The sequence below is a fragment of the Aspergillus fischeri genome, genomic scaffold (assembly GCF_000149645.3).
Source record: "Aspergillus fischeri NRRL 181 1099437636263 genomic scaffold, whole genome shotgun sequence".
Lineage (NCBI taxonomy): Eukaryota > Fungi > Ascomycota > Eurotiomycetes > Eurotiales > Aspergillaceae > Aspergillus > Aspergillus fischeri.
The window spans coordinates 235,708-252,747 of NW_001509763.1; the positions used below are offsets into that span (position 1 = coordinate 235,708).

Consider the following 17,040-nt stretch of genomic DNA (forward strand, 5'->3'; position numbering starts at 1 on the left):
GCGCGCTCTTGTGCATATTAGGATCATGAGCTTACTGTAGGTTTCAGATGTACTCCGTAAGGAATAATGCCTAGGCAAGTGTTATCTATGGGGCTGCCAGTGGAATTTTTGATTGGTTACAGGATGGCATCGCGTGGAAGAAGTGGTGCGGAGACTAATTCCTAATGAGGAGTAGCGGGTTTCATCCTCTCAAAGCGACGACGGCTTGTCCGGTGAGCCCCACCCCTCCTTTTCTGCTCCAGCCTCCAAGAGGCCAAGGAATCCATGCCTTATCGCCCTCATTAACCATGGACTCATGGTTCACAAATCACAAGCGATGTCGCCACCATCCCGGCGAATGGCACAGCAAGGTAGAGAATGGAAGACAGTCTATTGTGTTGGCAATCGACCATTCGCCCCGAAGTCATTCGCCATGTAGAGCCCTGTATAAGCGAAGAAGTACTAAGGTAGTATTCTCTTATCCTTGGCGGTCTGCGGTTTCCTTGGTAGAAGAATGTTCATCTCTGCAAACGGAATATCTACTCAGTCGTCCAGATTAGGGGTTACAACAGTCCATTACCAATGCCGTGATAAGAGTCCTTGTCACAGAACTGTTAGATAGCAGAGGGCTCCGGGCTATCAATGGTTATGCATAGATAAGTAGTATGGAGTCTCTGGAGCAACTTAGCAAGTCGGTGGTTTCGACTCCACAAATGGATGGATCCTCACCTATCTGGAGAGGCATCACGAGCAGCTCAACTGCTCGAGTCTCAGGTTGTTCGCGGTCGCGGCTCGCAGGATATATGATACCAAGAAACTTGCCCAACCTCAACTCCAAGACTGCAGGCCATTGGCCAGTGCCCCATAGACTCTCTAACCTGAAGCGGTAGTGCGGTACAGCCACTAACTCCATGTGGAACCTCTGTTGAATCAAGCGACTATGTAGGATTCTAGATACATGGAAGCTGAACCCAGCCTGCTACCTGGGCAGAGGACGTTGTATTGCATTGGCATCCTCTTGTATTTAATTTGTTATCTTTCTTGTGTGCATGGAATCATGCAATCATGCTGTTCTCTTCCTTTTTTATGTCCCTTTCTCCCTACTTCCCTGGTATACCAAATTGAAATGGCGTTGGTCTACTCTGGATATCATACAGAAGGGTGGAATGATAACAGATGGTTTCTGGTTAGTTCCATGGGTTATTCTAAGATTCTAACCAAGACGACAGGATATTTTTAAAAGAAATCTGTATTATTATCATGATTATTTTTATTAACTGACTAGCTTGATGCAAGACGCGGCTGGTCTAGTTCTGAGTTGAAATGGCTCGTGGTCTGTCATTATTCCCGCAGTCAGTTCAGTCAGTTCAGTGAGTTCCCTGAGCAATAATAATAATTTCCAACTTGTCCAGGGATGGATGGCAAAAATCGAGGGTCATCGTAAATAATAATAATAATAATCAAAATCATAAATAATAAACTACTAAAGCAAAGTCTAATTGGATCTAGTCTACCCCGGGCCCGGCCAATTCCACCGTTTTAACTTCCCCCGTCCTAGGGAACAGCACGCCAAAGCGTAAGCTGTCGGCCAGTAAGCCCAACCACAGATATCCTGACTCTTGGTATCTATCTCTCTGTGTGGCGCCTGGTGAGGGGACCTTTCCTTTGCTGCGAAAGTGTTCTTCGTATCTTGACACTAAAGAGGCAAAAATGATTATTGTCTTTCAGACTAGTCAACCTAACCTAGTGAGAATGTGATCGTCCCATAGACAGTCCTCTTTTCCAATTATTTATACCAACCCATCTGCCTCTCCCTCGTCATTCACTCAGACTAATAGTCTGTCTGCATTGAACGCGAGACAGTACACTCCTAGTCTCCATCTTGTATCAATCTAGTCACCTCACTTTCTTTTCACTTATCCTACCCCTTCCATGTCACATTTATCTTCGCTTTAATTAACGACTGCACAATCATGGAGAAAGATTCTATTGAACCTAAGGCGGAGCCTATGGTGTCCGACCCTCCCCCAATCTATGGTGAAACAGAGACTACCAAAGGAAGCATGAGTCAGCGGATATGGGACAGCTTCAAGAGGGACCCTAACGCGCATGTTACGGCGCACACCTCTGGATCGAATGGCGGGACCTTTGACCTCGAACAGGCTGCGCAGAAGACCGCAAACTCTCCTCTGCAACGCAGCCTGAAGAACCGTCATCTGCAGATGATTGCCATTGGTGGTTCCATTGGTATGGACTGGCGCTCGAAATCCCGCACATTGCTTTGATGATCGTTGCTAATCTAGTCTTTTCACACAGGTACTGGTCTCTTCGTCGGTTCTGGAAAGGTTTTGTCCACCGGTGGTCCGGCGTCTGTACTGATTGCTTATGCCTTGATCGGCTGCATGCTTTTCTGCACTGTGCATGCGCTGGGTGAGATGGCTGTGCTGTTTCCCGTCGCTGGTTCTTTCGCGCACTATTCAACCCGTTTTATCGATCCTGCTTGGGGTTTCGCTATGGGCTGGAACTATGCTCTCCAATGGCTGATCGTCTTGCCCCTGGAAATTGTCGCTGCGTCTATCACAGTTGATTACTGGGAGTCGAGCATCTCGAATGCCGCTTGGGTCGCCATATTCTGGGCTGTCATCGTGGCAATTAACCTGTTCGGTGTCAAGGGTTATGGTGAAGCCGAGTTTGTCTTCTCGCTCGTCAAGGTCATCGCGGTTATTGGTTTCATGTGAGTAATCTCGCAACATCTCTTTCGAGCTGCGCTCAATTTGACTAACAAAAAATAGTATACTTGGTATTATTCTGAACTGCGGTGGAGGCCCCAAGGGTGGCTATATCGGTGGAAAGTACTGGCATTCGCCGGGTGCCTTCAACAATGGTTTCAAAGGTCTCTGTAGCGTCTTCGTCAACGCTGCATTTGCGTTCGCTGGTACTGAGTTGGTCGGTCTTGCTGCGGCTGAGACTGCGAATCCTCGCAAGTCCCTTCCAACTGCCGTCAAGCAGGTGTTCTGGCGTATCTGTCTGTTCTACATCGTCTCACTCACTCTGGTTGGCCTGCTCGTTCCGTTCGATGACAAACGGCTCTTGGGCGAGTCGAGCGCGGATGCCAAAGCCTCCCCGTTCGTCATTGCGATCAAGAATGCCGGAATTTCGGGTCTTGACTCTGTTATGAACGTCGTCATCATGATTGCCGTCTTGTCCGTTGGTAACTCCTCGGTTTACGGCTCCTCGCGTACACTCGCGGCTCTAGCCGAGCAGAGGCAAGCACCTCAATTCCTCGCATACATCGATCGTAAGGGACGTCCTCTTTTTGCCATTCTTATCGCATCGGCCTTGGGCTTGCTCGGATTCCTCGCCGCATCTAGCAAGCAGGGTGAAGCATTCATGTGGATGATGGCTATCTCGGGTCTTTCGTCCATCTTCACCTGGGGCTCTGTTTGTTTCGCCCACATCCGCTTCCGCAAAGCCTGGAAGGTGCAGGGCCACAGCTTGAACGAGCTCGCTTTCCAATCTCAGGCGGGTCTTGTCGGCTCCTGGATTGGGTTTATCTTCAATTGTCTTGTGCTGGTTGCCCAGTTCTGGGTCGGCTTTGCACCTATCGGTTACAGCGACATGACTTCAGGCGAGCTGGTTGAGAGCTGGTTTTCCGTCTACCTGGCCGCGCCTGTTGTTCTTGTTTTCTACTTCGCTTACAAGTTCTATTACAAGACGTCCTTCCTGCGTGCTAAAGACATGGACTTGCACACTGGTCGTCGGGAGTTGGATATCCAGCATCTGATTGAGGAGGAACGTGCTGAACAGGCCGCTTGGCCCGTATGGAAGAAGGTTTATAAGACCTTCTGCTAGAGACGATGTGTAGTTCATAGAAGCTCTCTTCTCTGAGACACGCGTGACGTTCTTGCGGTGTTTTTATTTTTCTTTTCTGCTTCTGTACATTCATGATGTCACTCTATCTCGGCTTTGACAGCCTCGACCCATGACTGTGTATCAGGAATTTAAATCCGATATTGCAGATCAATCCAATCATCAAGGAATTATTACTTTATTGAATCATGCAGGTCTAGTTTTCTTGTCCAATCCATATCACCGCAAGCAGTGTTCCACGACTACCGGTTGAGCATTGTTAGGACGGACAATGCGTCTGCCTAAGGCAATAAAGCGTCGTAATGGCTTTACTGAGAAGAAAACCGCTAAGGTCGGTGGCTATTACCGCGTACTGTAAGATTTGTATCATATCAGCCACAAGTGTTCTCCCGGGGTGTTAAGCGTTGTAATCTTTCGGCCTTCCAAGCCATCCTACCTCTCTAACATACCCAAAAATAGAGACTTCAGCTAAGGTCCAGAGGTTGGAGGAGAAAACAACGTGGCGCCTGGGAGCCCAAACCGCGTAATTTTACCGTAGCTTAATTACATGACGGCAGTCCAAACGGCCAACCCAGACTCTTGTTAGAATCTCGGCCAGCGAGACAAACTCATTAATCTCTGTATTGTTGTCCACTCCATGTTGCTGTTGTCGTCGCGTTCAGAAAACGGGTTGTACAATTGAACTCTCCTTTAACTTCAATTTCGTTGGCAACGTTCTTTTTCGCTTTCGTCTAGCTCTCACTCCTGCTAAACGCCCGCTCTGGTCGATCGTTAGGCGCCCTCATATACATCCTCCTCGAGCCCATGCCTGCTCGCAGCCGATTTGTTCTACTCTGGGATTTGCAAGTGCGATAAAAAGAAGCGGTTCGGAAGAGTCTGGTCACTCATTACCCCTTTCGCATTTTAATTAGTCCTTTCTGGTGTCGAGGCTGTCTCGGGAGTATCTCAGCGTGTATTTGTGTGAAGTTTCGGGCACGGCACAAGTCATTCTTTCCTTCGACCTTCCGTCTACCTCGAGATACCCGGCGCGGCAGTCGCTCTAATCTCGCTCGATAATATTTCCGCAAGCTACCCAGGCCAGTGCTGCAGTGGACACCTTGGGAACGAAAAAATGCCTGGTTTCGCGGATTCATTTTGGACACCGGACTATGCTACCGGTCTTGGGGTGCTGTATGGGAAACTCCAACAGGGTGTCATCGAAAACAGGCAGATTCTCACTATTGCGAGCTTGCGAGCGGATGCGGAGGAGCAGTATGGTCTCAAGCTAGGGGAAATCGCGCCCAACGTTGATCGCATGACAGCAGGGTTTGCGAAAGACGATGGGGCCAGCGTGAGAAAGGTAGGTTGTTCTTCGCCCTTTCGAGGGGGGCTCACTTGCTGATCGTATGCGTTCTCAGGCGTATGAAGGTGTTCGCTCGGAAATGATTGAGGCCTCCAAAAACCATCAAAAGATTGCGTCGAACATCCGTGAACTCGTCGTTTCCCCCTTCAGACGATGGTGTGACCAGCACGAGGCTCGAATTCAGAACTCCCATGATGATCTTCAGGCCCGGATTAAGGAGCATACCAAGCAGGTGGAACTTACCAAGAAGCTACGGAGCCACTACTTTAACAAGTGCCGGGTGGTAGAGGATCTGGAAGAAGAAAACAAGTTGGCTTTCCAGGACCCTGAGACCAGCCCCAAGGTCAAGGCGACACCCAAGATTGTTCTGCCGGAAGAACAAGCAGAGGAGGAGGAGGAGCCGATCGAGCTGGGAGATCGAGTCTACGCCCCCGAGGACCTCAAGAAGCTCCTGATACACATGCTTGATAATATCAAGGTTGGGGAGGTCAAAGTGCCTATCATTGGAACTTATCAGAATACATCCAACGGTGCTGATATCGTGGAGTATATTCAAAAGTACATGAATGGAACCAGCGTCAGCTATGCCGAGAGAATCGGTCAGGATCTGGTCGATAATGGATTTCTGCGCCTGGTGGGCAATATAGGCAGCACTTTCGCCAACAGCTCCAAGATGAACTATCAATGGCGCCCAAAAGTGTTCCAAATCACGGGAATTCCCGAGAAAAAGAAGCCTCTGATGCGCGTGACGTCGATTGCGTCCAGTGAAGACGGCAGTGAATCACCGATTGCTTCCGTATCAGAGATGCTCGCGGGCTGGAATCCTCTCAATAACCCACACCCGAACGAGACTCCCGCTGATAAGCTACGAAGGGAGGCGCGCGAAGCCGATGAACGGTACAGAGCCGCTGTGCGGAAACTGGATCAGATCAGATGTAAGCTCGAAGAAGAAATTGTGGAGAATCTCCGCTTCATGGAGCAGTGTGAGCTGGATCGTCTCAAAGCGATCAAGGCGGTCGTTCTCGACTTCTCGGGTGCCATCAGCAACGTCATTCCAAACTTGCAAAGCACCGTCGATCACATGATGCTCTATCAAGAGACAATTCAGCCGCTGGGGGATCTACGCTATCTGCTGGAAAATTATCGTACAGGCGGTTTTGTCCCGCGGGTCCAAGCCTATGAGAATTATTACGGATCCGTCGAAGGTATGGTTACATCCCGATAGGCTTATATCGTGTGCACTACGGTTTCTCACTCTTGTAGAACAAAATTTCGGGGTCGATCTTGAGGCTAGAGCTCGAGCTGATCGGAAGAGAGTTCCAATTCTTGTGACGACTCTACTAACGTACTTAGACAATCGTAGGCCAACGGTATCCTTTCTCCTACCCAAGTGCATTTGAACTAACCAATCTTCTCAGATTATCCCGAACTCGAAGGTGATGAGGCACGCCGTGCGATCTGGTTATACGATGTTCCTTTGGCCGCAACGCATCACCTTCGCAATGCATTGAATAACAGCAAAGCGGATTACAACGAAATCCTTCAGAAATATGATATACCCATTGTCGCCAGCGTGTTGAAATTGTACCTTCTTGAACTACCAGGTCCGTATCGAGAGATGGTGGAGGTGTTCTAGTTCATCGACCTAATTTCTTACTAGATTCCCTTGTTTCTTCGCAAGTATATGAGATTGTCAAGACTATTTATTCAACTACGGCTCATGAAACGACGGAAGACGGACGAATCAAAGTTCTGCAAAGCACCCTTGGTCAGCTTCGTCTCAACAACATCGCTACACTTGACGCCATCATGACCCATTTCACGCGACTTATCGACCTAACATCTGCCGACGAGGCATATATCTCCGCATTGGCGCAAACACTGGCTCCCTGCATCCTCCGCCCTCGTGTTGAGAACAGCCTTACGATGAATGAACGTCACAACTACCGTCTTATTCGTGACCTCTTCGCTCACAAGGATGCTATCTTCGGCGAGCTGAAACGTCAATCGAGCGTGCTTGGATTAGGCTCAACATCCAATCGCCCACGTGCCATTAGCACAGATGAGAGCAACCGCCGTGCTGCAATGGAGGCAAGGAACCGTGCTATCGTAGACCGCAGTCGTGCCAATAGCCCCGCTCCTCCCCGCAAGCATCGGCGAGACCGCTCCAGTGGTGCTTCGGAGGCTGGACGGTTTCCAATCCACGTCACTAGCCCGACCGAAAGGAAAGCAGCCACGAGGAGCAGTTTGGAAGTCCCGGCCAACACTGAAGCTCCCACAACAGGAGAGCAATTCACAAACGTGAACATCCAGACCAACGATAGCGCCACTAATGGCACATCCAGCGATTCCCCAGCCTCTGCCGCCGCCGGAGAGAATGCCTCCTCAGAATCATCTAGTCCTCCGCCTGCAGGTAACTCTGACGGCTCTCCGACTCCTACTCCCACGCCCGGCTATGTGACAGCTCCAGGCGAGCCGGAAAAGCGTAGCTCGATTCCACGCTCTGGTGCTATGTTCAACCGCAAACCCGGTCTCGGCAACCGATCCAGCTTCCCCGCGGTTGCAAGCGCGGAATCAGAACCGGACAGCAAGCGGAACAGCCTTGCTGAAAGCGAACCCAAGGGTGTGACCTTGGAGGATAGACCTATGGATGATTAGACGTTCAGGACATCGATGTCTTCATGCTGTCAACGCTGTCATGATCAGATTCGAGCGAGGCTTGAGTTTACCCTGCAGACTAAGGTTAGATCATATGAACATCACCGCTCGAGCTTTCGGCAGGTCTTGTTAGTCGAGCTGGCGATGGGATTGCTTTTCGATTCTCTGTTTTCTTTTCGACTGTTCTCTGTATTCATGCATACAGCCCTTTTGCCCCTTAACACATACCCATTTCATCATGTATCTTTATCATGTCTATCCAGATACTCTTCTGTCGTCATTCCTTCCGTTATTACTTTTGTTCCTCCCCTTGAAACTACTTTTCAAATCGTGTTGAACTTATCGAGAGCGATTGTGAAACTTGTTATATAGTATTTCTCTTTCCATCAGGGCATTACTCTACTCGTAGAAGTCCGCGGAGTGTCATCTTGTAAAATCATGATCTTGATCGACTCTTTCATTGTAACCATATATTGGTGTCTAATACAGGAGCGCCCAGCCCAAAGTCCTTGAGTTATGCTTGTTTTTTGACCCCAACCAACAATCCTAGACGCCCATACAGAATGCTAATAAACCAACGCTCAAAAGTCCCCAACATGGCATATGTCCTTCAGTGCCTCTGGGCCTGAAGCTGATGGGATTACAGACCTTCACCCATGAGTAATCTTCTGAGAATGCCTTCTCCCGGGCCAGCAATCTGGCTCTCGATTTCCTTCTGTGAAACAAAGCAGACAAGGCCCTGCTCATCCATTCCTTTTCGTGGACTCATCATCCCGCAGCCCGACTTTGAGGGAGTGCGTCTGATATCAGAGCCGCCCGAAACCGTTCCACCTCGGCCTCGGCCCTGGAATTCACCGACGAGGCCTAACGTCTCCAAATTACTGATGACATCCTTGAATTCAGTAGCCGTCAGGGGATGGAGGATATTGTCTTTTCGACACAGCGTGCAATAAGTGTCGAAGATCTGTTTGATAGTAGGCGCCGACATCTTGATTTTGGACGGCGTGCCAGTGAGATCACTCTCGCGCCGTTTCCTGTCCAGGGCGAGGAGAGAGCAGAGAGCCGCTTTTTGTTGTAGATTGAGCGCCTGAAGCCGTTGGACGGTTCCTTGTCCAAAGGCAGATGAAGTAATGCGAGCTATATGTCCGATGCTTGCGCGTGGTGCCGTAAGAATAGTATATGTTGTGGTGGGGTTCTGCTTGGATATCGAAGTTCTGGCCGGGGATGAGAGGTTATTATTTTCGACCAGGATAGTCTTGGAGGCGCTATCAACACTGGAGCTCTGCTTCTCCAGCTTTTGTAGCGTCTCTTGTTCAATAAGATCAATGGCACATTTGACAAGTTCGAACGCTTTTCGCAGGTCACCGGTCTGGGATGCAACTTTCTTCGCGCACAGCTGTATAGCTGCAGGCTGGACAAAAGGCACAAAAGTCGGTTCCACATCCTGATCAGGAGGAAGCAAAGACCGGAGGCGGTTGGTGATGACGTTCGCGATTTGGCTAGCATTGTAAGGTAAAAAAGGTAGGAGGCAAGGCTTCAAGTTCTTCGCCTTCAATTGTGGCAATGAGCGATCGGTGAGATCAAGCGCATTGGCGATTCCGATGAGTAACAGACGCGATTTGTTGTTTAGAGACCATTCAAATAAGGACTGTAGAACTCCAGCATCGGCGGTGAGCAGGTGGTCGATCTCGTCCAAGGTGACTAAGAATAGACCATCATGTTTCTTGTCAGGAAGAAACAAGGCTTTTAGCCTATCGACGTCGCTCTTCCTGAAAACCTGGCCGTCGTCACCGAGATCCTCAATGAGCTTCGAGTATACGTCTCGGGGTCCTCGCATACTGGCGCAATTGATATGCGCTACCTGAACAGTGTCGAGTCCCAGCCCGTTACATACCTCTCGGACCATAGCACTCTTGCCGGTACCTGGTGGCCCGCTGACATACAGACAACCGCCCTTCCTTGAGGTAACGCGTTCCTGGATAAATGAGGTCAGCTTTTCACGCTCAGCGTCCCGTCCAATTAATCGACCGGAAGTTGCCCCTCGCGTAAATAGCTGCCTAGCTGCCGTATAAATAGTCTGAGAAGATGATGGGCTCGATATCTGGCGAGGTGTGCGCGGAGTCATCGACTTGCCGCCAACCTGCACTCTGTGCTTCGGGGTGACTGGCGGCGATTCAAGGGCGTCTCGGTATCTGGACTTTGAAGGAGTTTTGAACTCGATGGGTTTTGTATTTTCATCTGCTGTCGTCAGCACCAACTCATCAAAAACCCGCTTATGAGCCTACCATTGACAACTTCTGAAGTCCGCGGTTCGGGACCGATCTTGGAGGGAGACGCGGTCTTAGTGACGCGTACAACATGCTTGGTCTTGTCGGTCTCGGCAAGCGTGATTTTGATGCTGGAGTCATTTTCTTGATTCGAGTATGTGCCATTCCTTGTTCGTGATCGTAGTTGGCGCGTTGACGATGCAGAAGGCTCGTTCACTTCCTGGAGGATGCGAGGTGGTTGCGTACGGCGCCTGTTGGAACTACGCAGCGGCAGTGTTGGTGCTGATATCAAGACTGTCAGTATATGAACTTGAGGCAAACTGGGTGGCTATCTGCCTATCGTACCTTCTGTCTCAATGGCACCACGTTGGCGCTTGCCCAGGACCGAGACGGCCATTACCAGGTACGCTCGATGATATCTTGTATTTTCGGAAAGAGCTGGGTTGAAAGAGAGTTGATAAGGCAAGTGCAAGGGTCCTCCAATAGATATACGCTTGCCATGTGCCCGCAGTTATGCATTCACTTTGAAGGGTTGGGGTCGGGAGCTTCATCCGAAAGAGGCATGATTCCTTTTCTACGCGACATCTTTCACGCGTCTTCTACCGACACCGCGTCGCGCGTCTAACCGCCCTTGAAAAGGCATAGTAGCCGAATGTCACGTGCTAGATACTGGACGGCAACTTGGCCGGAAATTACTATTATTAATAGAGAGGTACCGACTTACACACGAAACGGTAAGGTAACCAAAGAATATCTTACGCCAACGGAGAATCAGATCGCCCGCGGCCACGGCCAAGTGCGTCACTGTTGAGTGGATGATCGAAGACGGGGAAGTACTCAATGCTTAAGACTAGAAGTTTCATTCCTTCCAAACTAGTTCCTATCACATCAGCGTTTCTTTCTCCTTTTCAAGTCCTTGCCACTGAATCAGATTCGACTGCATACATTCATTTTCTTCTGAAGTAATTCCAGGAGACACCGTCGCATATTGGAGCTGTGCTCATCATTCATCTCGAAGTTTACGGTTTGCAACTGTTTGCATCACTTTACCTTTCAACGGAGAACCATCGCCCATTGTCCTGCACTGGAGACTGATATCGCTCACATCGCCCTTCTTCCCTTCCTTACCTCTACTATCTTCAGTTTCACTCTTCCATCATGGAAAGTGACGTGGTTGCTCAGTTCACAGAGATCACCGGCTCAAACCCTTCGCTGGCGACTCAGTATTTGCAGCTGGCCGACTTCAATATTGAGCAGGCGATGCAGCTCTATTTTGAGAATGGAGGTGCGCCTTTGACTGAGGAACCGGTTCCATCAGCCACTGGGCTTAGCCCATCGCGCCCTGCTGGATACGAGGACAACTCCGGTGTCGTACACATTGATTCCGATGATGATATTGCCATCGACGAAGCACGTTCTGCGCCTCGAGCACGGCAGCCAGAGGGGTTGACGTTTGAGGATGATGAAGCTATGGCCCGTCGTTTACAAGAAGAAATGTACCGTGACGGAAGAGATAGTTCTGATGGTGTCAGAGCTCCTATAGCCCGCACAACGGAAACGCTCGTAGGGCCGGAGGCGGACTTCGACGACGGTGACATGCATGCGAGTATATTGGGCCAGTTACGTGCGCGCCAGCAAAGAAGCAGTCAGTTTCCCCACAGTTCTCCATTGTCCCTACCGATACTCTTTCCGCAGCTTTCTAACTTTGTTATCTGCACTTTAGGTCGACCTGGTATATTCAATCAAAGGGACACAGCAGAGATTTGGGCTGGTGGTGATGAAAGCTCGCATCGCGAAAGACTTGCAGCGGCTACAGGCGGAGCATCTGAAGCTTCTAGCAAACAAAACATGCTAGCAGAGATGTACCGGCCCCCGTTTGACATCATGTCACGGTTACCTTGGGATCTCGCACGGCAGGAGGGTCGTGAAAATGAGAAGTGGCTGCTCGTCAACATACAGGATCAGTCCATATTCGACTGTCAAGTATTGAACAGAGACTTGTGGAAAGATCCCGGAGTCAAGGAAACCGTCAAAGAACATTTCATTTTTTTGCAGTATTCCAAGGATGATTCACGTGCGACGCCTTATCTGCAATACTATTTTCAAGCGAGTGATGTCTCCGAGAACTACCCCCATATAGCCATCGTTGATCCCCGGACGGGCGAGCAAATGAAAGTTTGGTCCGGTCCACCTGTGGTTAAGGCTGCGGAATTTCTCATGCAGCTTCATGAATTCCTCGACCGTTACAGTCTCAAGCATAACGTGCGGAACCCAGTGGCGAAGCGAAAACCTGAAAAGAAGGGAAAGAGCATCGACACGATGACCGAGGAAGAAATGCTAGAGATGGCCATGAGAAATAGCTTGGGAGACGGGGTAGCACAAACTCACAGAGTGGTGGATCCGGACGATTTGACCCGCAGTACTGATGACGTCAAGGGCAAAGGCAAGGCCGCTCCTACTGATGATGTCCTTATGGGTGAGGATGATCTAGCCGAGGAACCAGTGGAAGAAGCATCATCACTGTTCTGGTCCATTCCGGATAACCGGCCACATACTGAGCCACCAGCCGATCCTGCTACTACTACACGTATTCAATTTCGCCATCCGTCCGGAAGGGTCATTCGTCGCTTTGCTCTGGTCGATCCTGTCAGAAGGATTTACGAATGGCTCAAGGCTGAACCCCCCTTACCGGAAAAGGCAGGGGTTGAGTTTGAGCTCAATTCAATGGGCCGCAATCTAATCGATTCACTCGATTTGAGCATTGAGGAGGCAGGCCTCAAGAACGGAACTGTCATGATAGGATATCTTGAAGACCTATAGACGCGAGATTGACCCATCACATATGACAACTCTCAGTTTAGAGGCGCTGCGACGGGAATTTGGCCATTTGAGCTGGTGATAGAAATAGTGTGCCTTTTTCCATTCTACTAGAGAGGTACTCGCTTCTATATTGGCATATTACAAACATATTATCTCTCTTTCATACTGACTGGATTTGTCCACTCTGCTATGATCATGACCTTATCTGAACACATGCATGTTCCCTTAACAAGGTTTACTGACCTTACCTACTGAAGCTGACATGTGGCTTTGACGACTGCATGTTTACGTTGATGTCACTATAGATGTGCGACCCATCTACTTGGTAGGAATGAAACTTGATCTCAGGATGAATGCCTTGCCTTGTAGTCTAAGCTGCCTTATCCAGCCTTCTCCATTCACTTTTGTATGCTTGTTATCTGAATGAGTTCACCGCCTAACCAATCTGTCCAGGAGCAGTGCGGAGATAGACCTCACCGCCTGGCAAAATGAACCCCGCGCTGCTCCAATCAACGGACTGTTTCTCTGTTGTTGTTGTCTTGTTGTTGCCGCCAGAGACGCAAGGGTAATCCCACATTCACTTAGCCAGAACTAAGACATCTTCAGAGTCTGGTTTAGCTTCACTATCCTACACAATATCCTGAATCTAGGGCTAGTTGGAAGCAAGGATTAAAGGCATTCAACCTCTTTGCCGGTGCCTGTATAGTCCCCTCGAAGCACGCAGCTGGTTGGAAATCGCAGAAGGGACAAGGGATCTCATTGAGAGTCAAACGATCCTTAATGTAGTAATGTGCTCAGGCATGATAGGGACAGACAGGTTACTAACCTCGCTGACAGTGAAATTCCTTTGATTGATATTAACGATTCCTCCGATGGCACGGCTGCTCCCCTCGATTCGCAAATCACGCACCTAGCCTGTTCGAGGCGATTGGTATGTAATTGACTCTCGGTGAATGATGTATCTCCCCAGGCTTTTGTGATGAAAGAGGCCCTTGATACAGACGCTTGTTATTTCATTGCGCTCAAAGTCATTCGGCAGGCGACTGATTGACAATTGCTTTGTGAACTGGCTAATCGTTGGTCATCTGTTACAGTGTCTCCCCAAGAGCTTATATTCTTCTTGTGATCGGCTGCTCATAGTTCTGCGAAAATGGAGGGCATGGTAGATCCTGAGACCATTTACATGAGGCAAAACTGCATTGGTGCGTATCAGTCCCTAGTATATCGAACTTCATTGATCGGAGCCGCCTTTGCTAACTTGATGTTGTCGTAGGTGGTGGGAGCTTTGGACGAGTTTACAAAGGGTATGCTGCCGTGCCCAGTTTTCTACCTGATCATCGAATTAGCTGACTATGTTCGTCTTTTTGCAATTAAGGGTCGATAAACGTACCGGCAATTCTGTCGCTATCAAGGTCATTGATGTCGAAAATGCTGAAGACGAAGTCGAAGATATTATCCAGGAAATTGCCATCTTATCCGAACTCGACTCTCCATATGTTACGAAGTATCATGGCTCTTTTCTCAAGGGTTCTCATCTGTGGATTGTCATGGAATTTTGTTCTGGGGGTAGTTGCAGCGATCTTCTTCGCCCGGGGCCAATTCCGGAGGACTATATCATGATAATCATGCGAGAGTTGCTTCGTGGCCTGGATTATCTGCATACCGATAAGAAATTGCATCGCGACGTCAAAGGTACATCGCGATCTTCATTTGAGCCTCTATTGGGAAGCTGACAATTCGGACAGCTGCAAATATCCTTCTCACTTCCAACGGCCAGGTGAAGCTCGCGGATTTTGGTGTTTCTAGCCAGCTCTCAGCAACTATGACAAAGAAGAACACCTTCGTGGGGACCCCTTTCTGGATGGCCCCAGAGGTCATCAAACAGTCGGGGTATGATTATAAAGCGGACATTTGGTCTCTGGGAATCACTGCCATAGAGTTGGCGCAGGGAGAACCACCTTACTCCGACATCCATCCGATGAAGGTCTTGTTCTTGATTCCTAAGAATCCTCCTCCCACGCTTCAGGGACCTTTCAGCAAGACGTTCAAGAACTTTGTCGAGCTCTGTTTGCGGCGTGACCCCAGGGAAAGGCCGTCGGCCAAAGAGTTACTCGAGCACCCATTTGTCAAGCGAGCAAGGCGAACGACTTATCTGACGGAGTTGATCGAGCGCTATGAAGGATGGCAGATACGTAATGGCGTCCAAAATGGCGGCGTGGATGAGGACTGCGCACAAGATCTCCCGTCGGATGACAAAGATCGCGAACATGAGGAAGACCTCTGGGACTTTGGCACTGTGCGCCCTGTAGGACGCACAACAGCTAGGGACCCGATGAAGGAGGCCGATACAAATACCAGGAACCACAATACCACGACCTGGAATTTTCAGGACAAGCCACACGAGGGGGTCATGAAATCAAGCCGTCCTCAACCCGACTCTCCAAAGAAAAGGAGCTCGTTCATTGCGGCTAGTGCATCTCCCACAAAGGTTCCGCTGCCACCGTCGCCTGTCAAACATGCATTTTCAGAAGTCAGCCCACCTCGAACACCTACACGTTCTCAGAGGCCTGTTGCCGGGCAACCTACGGAGAGTCCTAGCACAAGCGAGTACAACAGGGCCCTACAACAATCTTTAGCGCAGGACTCTGTGTTTCTCCAACTCAATCTTTCACCCAGCAGCTCTTCGGGTCCATCGAAAACCGGACGCGTCGTCCCGACTCCAACTGCCAACGCAACACCCTATCCATCGCAGGATCCAACTCAAATCTCCCCTTCTCGCACCGAGCGGAAGCCGACTGCATCAGAAGCTCAATCTCAACCTCAAACTCATTTACCTTCGCATTCACGTCCTCCACCGACCCCGTCTCATATATTCCCCCATCCGCAACAACAGACAGACCCGCCGCGCGACAGGGGCAGTCCCGAAATGTCCGTCCGTCGTTTCGCCCCGAAGAATATCAGCCGTCATATTGAGGAGACCGAGCCAGTTCCAACCAAAGCTCCTGAACCTCAGACGGTTACACCTTTGCTCAATGTCATTGTTCCTGCCCTCAGAACCGCTGTGCGTCGCCGTAGGGAGCAGGTAGATCTGATTTCTCGTCAGGCTATGGCACACAGCGGCGAGAATCCAGACAAACTAGCTGAGATCAAGGGTGCCCGCCAATACGTACAGGTTAAGATCGAAAGCCTCGTCGACGACTTAGTTCACTCATTCAGCCGGATAGATAACTGGGACAACGAGTCGCCGGTTGGAATGGGTTCGGGTGTGGTTTCGTTCCTCGAGGGCTTCCTTGAAGAGATTCTCGTCCGCATTGAGGTTCCCACTGACGATGAAAATGATGACGAAGGATATTATCCATCCAAACCAGCCGACTCTGAGGCACACCATGCTAAGAACACCTCTAAGACCTAACCACCCTCGCACTCAACGCATTATTCCCTCTGACTTGCTTGATGCATTACTGCCGAAGACGCTCGAGTCGGCATGTTGATTTCGCTTCAATTCTTTTCACCCGCTTACTTGAGCTTTAAGTGTTCCTTGGGCCGGCTTTCAGGCATCCCTCAAGGAGTTGCAGGCCTTCTGCTTGAGGTGTGCGCAAAGTTTGACTTTCTTGTCAAGCCTTTGTTTCACTATTATTTTGTTTGGCTCTACTTTGCGACACGTGCGAAACCATCCGATTGTCTCCTTTAACTCCAAATTTGTCTGTCTCCCTTATCTTTTAGTGTTGGATTCTAGGCTGGTTCCTCCCAATCTATGTCCCAGAGGCCTTTCTGAATTGATTATCGATAACTTGGGGTCTGTGTCCGCGGGTTCGCGAAGATGAGTGGAGATAAGGCTATTGTGCAAGTGAGAGTGTACAGGAAGGTGACCATGTTAAAACGATTCAGTGACCATGATTAATGAAACAAACCCATTCCGTGCTACTTTTCTCTGGTTTTACCTACTGCTTCGAGGTAGCTGGCTGGGGAAAATCCTTCTATACAGTGAGACATAGTACCAGCGCGATATCGCACTTCAGGCCCTAGTACATATGAAAGAGTAAACGCTCCCTGAAGAGGGGATGCGAGGTGGGACTGGCAAAGTTGTGAGCATGGACATGTGTT

The 17,040-nt window shown here is 49.6% G+C and overlaps 5 protein-coding genes across 5 annotated transcripts, besides 1 other annotated feature; 4 read left to right on the forward strand and 1 right to left on the reverse strand.

Moving 5' to 3' along the window:
- Positions 1-1,422: 1,422 nt before the first annotated feature.
- Positions 1,423-1,458: a microsatellite.
- A 494-nt stretch (positions 1,459-1,952) lies between these two features.
- On the forward strand, positions 1,953-3,831 carry NFIA_025260 (amino acid permease GAP1; the record flags this gene model as incomplete). Its single annotated transcript, XM_001261350.1, has 3 exons — positions 1,953-2,226; positions 2,296-2,713; positions 2,772-3,831. 3 exons carry the CDS (start codon positions 1,953-1,955, stop codon positions 3,829-3,831), a joined length of 1,752 nt encoding a protein of 583 aa, XP_001261351.1.
- A 1,129-nt stretch (positions 3,832-4,960) lies between these two features.
- Positions 4,961-7,849, forward strand: NFIA_025270 (GTPase-activating protein RGD2; the record flags this gene model as incomplete). Its single annotated transcript, XM_001261351.1, has 5 exons — positions 4,961-5,188; positions 5,247-6,396; positions 6,455-6,550; positions 6,610-6,795; positions 6,852-7,849. 5 exons carry the CDS (start codon positions 4,961-4,963, stop codon positions 7,847-7,849), a joined length of 2,658 nt encoding a protein of 885 aa, XP_001261352.1.
- A 640-nt stretch (positions 7,850-8,489) lies between these two features.
- Positions 8,490-10,513, reverse strand: NFIA_025280 (AAA family ATPase CDC6; the record flags this gene model as incomplete). Its single annotated transcript, XM_001261352.1, has 3 exons — positions 8,490-10,087; positions 10,135-10,398; positions 10,462-10,513. 3 exons carry the CDS (start codon positions 10,511-10,513, stop codon positions 8,490-8,492), a joined length of 1,914 nt encoding a protein of 637 aa, XP_001261353.1.
- Positions 10,514-11,274: 761 nt separating this feature from the next.
- Positions 11,275-12,936, forward strand: NFIA_025290 (DNA-protein crosslink repair co-factor UBX5; the record flags this gene model as incomplete). The annotated part of the gene is made up of 2 exons (XM_001261353.1): positions 11,275-11,761; positions 11,840-12,936. 2 exons carry the CDS (start codon positions 11,275-11,277, stop codon positions 12,934-12,936), a joined length of 1,584 nt encoding a protein of 527 aa, XP_001261354.1.
- A 1,150-nt stretch (positions 12,937-14,086) lies between these two features.
- NFIA_025300 (putative Ste20-like serine/threonine protein kinase) lies at positions 14,087-16,348 on the forward strand (the record flags this gene model as incomplete). Its single annotated transcript, XM_001261354.1, has 4 exons — positions 14,087-14,138; positions 14,210-14,240; positions 14,312-14,628; positions 14,682-16,348. The coding sequence occupies 4 exons, from the start codon at positions 14,087-14,089 to the stop codon at positions 16,346-16,348; spliced, it is 2,067 nt and encodes a 688-aa protein (XP_001261355.1).
- Between the last annotated feature and the right edge of the window lie 692 nt (positions 16,349-17,040).